General features: G+C 44.2%; 1 protein-coding gene across 1 annotated transcript; it reads right to left on the bottom strand.

The window, feature by feature from the left end:
• Window positions 1–2,825: 2,825 nt before the first annotated feature.
• LOC131023037 (uncharacterized) lies at window positions 2,826–4,229 on the bottom strand. The gene has a single exon (XM_057952575.1). The coding sequence runs from the start codon at window positions 4,227–4,229 to the stop codon at window positions 2,826–2,828; it is 1,404 nt and encodes a 467-aa protein (XP_057808558.1).
• Between the last annotated feature and the right edge of the window lie 1,350 nt (window positions 4,230–5,579).

The raw sequence follows: 5,579 nt of genomic DNA, 5'->3' as shown, positions 1-5,579 counted from the left end.
TATATATATATATATATATATATATATATATTTTTTCCTCTTTTCGTCCCTGTGAATGCAAAATTAGAAAAAAATAAAAAAAAATAAAAAAAAATGTGTTATGGAGTGTTAGGAAGTAATTCGGGAACAATTAATAATGCATTTCTGATTAAATGCATGATGTACTAATCAAAGAGGATTAGTTCAAATTAAAGGAGAAATCCATCTCGAAAACCTTTGTTTTATGACAATTTCGAATTTGCCCATGTTTATAGAAATCAATTTGTGAAAGCAATAGCCACGCGGCTATAAAGGATAGCAACTACTGAATTAATGAAAAATTAAAATCCAGCATTTAAGGAAAAGAAAACATAAATATACACAATTTTGACTCTTCAAATTGCATGGAAACAACATATGCTACGTCATCAGTTCCTAGCTAGCTATTTTTTATTAAATAGTGTTACGGTACAATATATTTTTTTTTTATCAATAAAATATAACTTTTATTGAAAGAAAAGGAATCAAGGCATCAGGAATGCCAATCAACACAACAATACAAGTTTGAAATCTTTGGAACACCAAGAAGTAAAAGGAATTCCTAACTCCACGATTTTGTAGGCCTCGTTCCAACTCCAAAGTCTCCCCTTAATCTGTAATACAAGTCTATCAATATCCCAAGCCTTGTCCTGGAAACGACTATCATTCCTGCTTTCCCAGAGCAACCACACTGTTCCCACCCACAAAGCTTTAAGCAGTCTTCTTTCTCTCTTCTTTTTTCCAACCGCAATGAAAGAAATGAAGTGTTGGAAAATACCTCTCGGATTTGCCATTTTGATGTCAAGCCATTGAAAGATCTGGTCCCACACCGCCGCTGCTTTCGGGCAATGGAGGAACATGTGTTCCGTCGTTTCCTCACTAGAAACACAGGCATTGCACCATCTCTCCTCTACGCTGATCTGGACATTTCTTCTACTCAGATTATCACATGTTGCCAATCTGTTTCTAAGACATCTCCATGCCGTCACCTTGGCTTTATTTGGTGTTGGGGCCTTCCAAACCTTTGCCATCTCCAAAGGTAAAACTTGTTGCACCTCTCTAATTTTTGCCACTATTTCATATGCCGACTTGATTGTGAAGCATCCATCTGATGTCGCCTTCCAGTTCCATCCGTCTGTTACATCTACAGAAGGAGCAAACTCAGCAATCACCAATCGGAGATCCTCCGCAAACCCTTTCTCCCTCTCCCTTAACTCCCTCCTCCACTCCACCCTCCACACCCATGAGCCTCCCTCCCAAAACCCGCTTTCACCAACCAGGCTTTTCTTGTTCAGGCTCAAATTATACAATCTCGGAAACACAAACTTAAGGGGTTTGTCAACCGCCCACACATCCTCCCAGAAGCTGGTCTCAAGCCCATCCCCAATTTTTCGCCTCAAATTATTGATGAACCACCGATCTCTTCTACCTCCTTCCTTATCCACAATTTTCTGCCACCACCCTTTCTGTCCACCTCTTCCCGCCACCGAACATTCTCCCCCTTCCCCCCACTCTAGCTCCCCATAAATCGATTTAATCACCCTTACCCACAGAGCCTTACCCTCCCCCAAAAACCTCCAGAGCCACTTACTTAACAGCACCTGATTAAACCAATCGATATTCCGAAACCTCAGACCTCCTGAATCCTTGTTTAAGCACAAGGCATTCCACTTAAACCAGGTGATACCCCCCGTCTGTGTACCTCCTCCCCACAAAAATTTGGAAAACAGTGAATTAAGTTCCTTAATCACCGCTTTAGGTACGAAAGCGAGGGATAATTGATAGACCGGGATGGATTGCAACACCGACTTGACTAGAGTAATTCGTCCTGCCAGCGAAAGGTGTCTCTTCTTCCAGCTTGCCACTTTGTTTGAGACTTTTTCAACCAAAAACTTCCAATCTCCAACACCATTGCTGCGTCCCCCCACTTTAGTATCCAAGTAGTTGCACGGAAATGATCCGATCTTGCATGTGAGAAGCGATGCCCATCTCCGCTCAACTGCCTCATCCACTCCCACTGTCAAAAGACAGCTTTTGTCGAAATTTACAGCTAGACCCGAGACGAACTGGAAGAGAATCAGGAGTTTCTTCACACTCTCCATATTCCTATCATCTGCCTCCAACAAGAAGATAGTATCGTCTGCGTACTGAAGATGTGAAATGGGCACTTTATCCTTGCCAATCTTCGCCGGAACCAGGAACTGCCTCTCCGCTGCTCTTTCAATGAACTCGTTGAGGCCTTCCGCCACAATAAGGAAAAGGAAAGGTGACAACGGGTCACCCTGTCTCAAACCTCTCTCCATTTTGAAGTCTCCCGTCGATGACCCGTTCACCAATACACTTGCCGTTCCAGATTCCAGACACCCTTTAATCCACTTCCTCCAAACTCCGTCAAAGTTAAGTCGATCGAGAAGCATATCCAGGAAATCCCATTGCACAGAGTCGTATGCTTTTGCGAAGTCAATCTTGAAGAAAATCCGGCCCACTCTCTTCTTTTTTGCCTCAAAAATAGCTTCATTCACGATAACCACCCCATCTAGGATGAAACGACCCTTGACAAACGCACTTTGATTATCGGAAATGATCGACCCCATAACCCTCTTCAATCTCTCAGCCAGGATTTTAGCCATAATTTTGAACAAACTGGTGATAAGAGAAATTGGGCGAAAATCATCGAGCGACCCAACCCCTTCTTTCTTCGGAATCAGAACAATAAAAGAGGCATTACCACCTTTCGGAATTTTCCCGTTTTCGTGAAATTCCTTCAACACCTGGAGTAAGTCCTCTTTAACCATGTGCCACGCCGCTCACCAGAATGTGAAGTTAAATCCATCGGGTCCCGGACTCTTGTCTCCACAACAGCTCCAAACTGCTTCTTTAATCTCGTCCAGATCAAAATCCCTGATTAGCCACTGCCTCTCGTCAGTTGAAATTTTCCTCCTCATGAAGTCCAGGGGGAAATCAGGCATCAGTCGTTCTTTCATTTTGAAAAAAGCTTCAAAATGATTTCTCACTCTTGCTTTAACCTCTTCCGGTTTAGATATCCACGAGTTTTCAAAGAGCATTCCGCCAATTTCGTTTTTAACCCGTCTCCCACGAATTGCCCTATGAAAAAAACCCGAATTAGTGTCTCCCTCTTTGAGCCATTTGATTTTGGCTTTCTGTTGCAGCATCATCTGTTTATTCTTGAATTGAAGGGAGAGCATGGCTTGAATCTCATTTCTCCTGATCACCTCTGATTCTTCAAGACCTCTCTGTTCGTCCACCTTATCCTTATCCTGAAGTTCCTTCTGAAGTTCTTGGATTTTGTGGTCAATCTCACCGAAGGAAGTCCGATTCCACACCTTCAAGGCCTCTTTGAGTTTCTTCAGTTTCTCCTTAACCTCAAAAAAGCTCCATCCCCCCACATTAGTCCCCGTCCAAACCTGCTTTACCATATCCTCGAACTCCGAATGATTCACCCATGCATTGAGGAACCGAAAAGGTCTTGGTCCCCAATCCTCCGATCTTGTAGTGAGAATAATCGGACAGTGATCCGAAATTGAACGTTGAAGTCCTCGTGCCGACGTCCCTTCCCAAGCAGCCAGCCAATTCTCATTAACGAGAAAGCGATCAATCTTACTCTTGCACTTTCCATTTGGTTTGTACCAAGTAAACTTCCGGCCATGAGTTTTAATTTCCTCCAAATCGTTCTCCCGGATAAATTCTTCAAAACTTCTTGCATCAGTTGCTCCAAACGCCTCCCCACTGCCCACACGTTCATCCCTCCTCCTAACTGAGTTAAAGTCTCCCAAGATACAGACACTCCTATCCGTATTTTGTTCCACAATTGAGCTTAAGGCATCCCACAAGATCCGCTTATCCCCTGAGCCGACTGGTGCGTACACGTTGATGATGCAACATAAGATATCACCCTCCTTGTACCTACTATTCACCACCACCGCCCCCGGTAAATCCCACGTACTAGAGGCTTCGAAAACCTCCCTATTCCACAAGCAAACAATTCCTCCAGCCCTTCCCTCCGAATTCCTAATCGCTCTGTCTATATAATTAGACCCCCACCAAGATTTACAGAACAAATCCCTGAACACCTCCATCTTTGTCTCCTGTAAGCAACAAAAATCGATCTTCTGCCCTTTCACCAAATCAGTAACATCTCTCTGCTTCGCAACACTCCCCAAGCCCCGAATGTTATAAGATAACAAATTCATTAAACATTCCTCAAAATACTCCCAGCATTTTCGCAAGAAAGAAAATTACCTTGCACCTCAATCTGTCGAGCAACATCTTCGTCTGGAATTCGACTTGAAAGCCCGATCTTCTTTCCAAAATCCCATATCTGCTGACCTGAAATTTGCTCTCCACCTGTCGTCTCCTGGCCTTCTTCGTTCTCCCCCTCTCTTTCCTGCTCTGCCACTTCCCCCCCCCCCCTTCCATCAATTGGCTCTAAATCTGAAATGAAGTGTTCCCATTTCTCTTTCTCCCTGGCTCTATTCTTTTTCTTTTCTCTCACTTTTTTTCCTTTTGAGTTTCGGTCCTCAAACCTTTTGCTTTGCTTTGAACGACTTCCTTCGTCGGAGCTGAAAATCGGAAGCTCGTTCACTTCGATCCTTTGCCCTTCCTCTTTCCACTCCTTGTCCTCGACAATATTTTTGGCACCTTGACATTCGCTGTACACAACTGAATCAGCTTCTTCCCTTTCCGGAATATCGCTTCTATTCTCTCCTTGCGCTTGGTTCGACATTAAGGTATGACCTCCCTCACAAACGCTTCTTCGTAGCCCATCAAGAGAAACACCAGTAAAGCCACCAGTTGGGCTTTTTTCCTGTACATTCTGAAAGTCGGCATAATTCTGTTCCTCAAAAATCTGATTTGGGCTTTGAAAAGCGTGGCAGTCCATCTGCCCATCCTTAACGAATGACTGAGTCTCACCTTCGGCCCCAACCAAATTCAAAAGCATTTTCGAGCCTCCCTCCACCGCCCCCTCATAATTAGTTTCCTCAACAAACGTGTCTGCAACGGTTTGGATCGAAGGTGACGAAACGTTGATTTCTTGTAGAACCGAAACGTCACCATCCCTTTCACCGCTCTCGTTCCGATCTCCGATGGTTGCAGCTGCCGGATCCATGGACTCCTCCCCGCTCGTCCATCCCGAATCCGACCCCGAATCCTCGAGCTCTGACTCACCGATCATAGAAGAGAAAGGGTTCTCGTGAATTTCCTCAATGCGGAACGTGAACCTTGCTCCATTAATACAACACTCCGTCACTTGATCAATGGATCTAAGGCCCGTGGAGATTTGAATCAAAGCAACATCCAATTTTTCTTTTTCTTTCGTCTTCTCATGCATCTTCAACACCCGACCGAACTTTGCAGTTGCCAACTCAAAGAAACGAGGATTCCATGCATATAGTGGAATACCGGCCCACCTCGTCCACACAACTCGTTGTTGAAACACATCCACAACGTTCCATTTCCTCTTCCATTGAAACCAGAAGTCACTCCATTCATCCATCTCCGTTAAAACTTTTTCTGTTGGCGCGTCGCAGACACTCCAAATC

The sequence above is a fragment of the Salvia miltiorrhiza genome, chromosome 4 (genome assembly GCF_028751815.1).
Source record: "Salvia miltiorrhiza cultivar Shanhuang (shh) chromosome 4, IMPLAD_Smil_shh, whole genome shotgun sequence".
In the NCBI taxonomy this organism is placed as follows: Eukaryota; Viridiplantae; Streptophyta; class Magnoliopsida; order Lamiales; family Lamiaceae; genus Salvia; species Salvia miltiorrhiza.
Note: the sequence above shows the minus strand (reverse complement) of the source record. Positions and strands in the feature narration are given on the sequence as shown.

What these genes read in the sequence shown, in the direction of transcription:
- LOC131023037 (XM_057952575.1), bottom strand. Translation starts at nt 4,229, where the DNA reads ATGAATTTGTTATCTTATAACATTCGGGGCTTGGGGAGTGTTGCGAAG.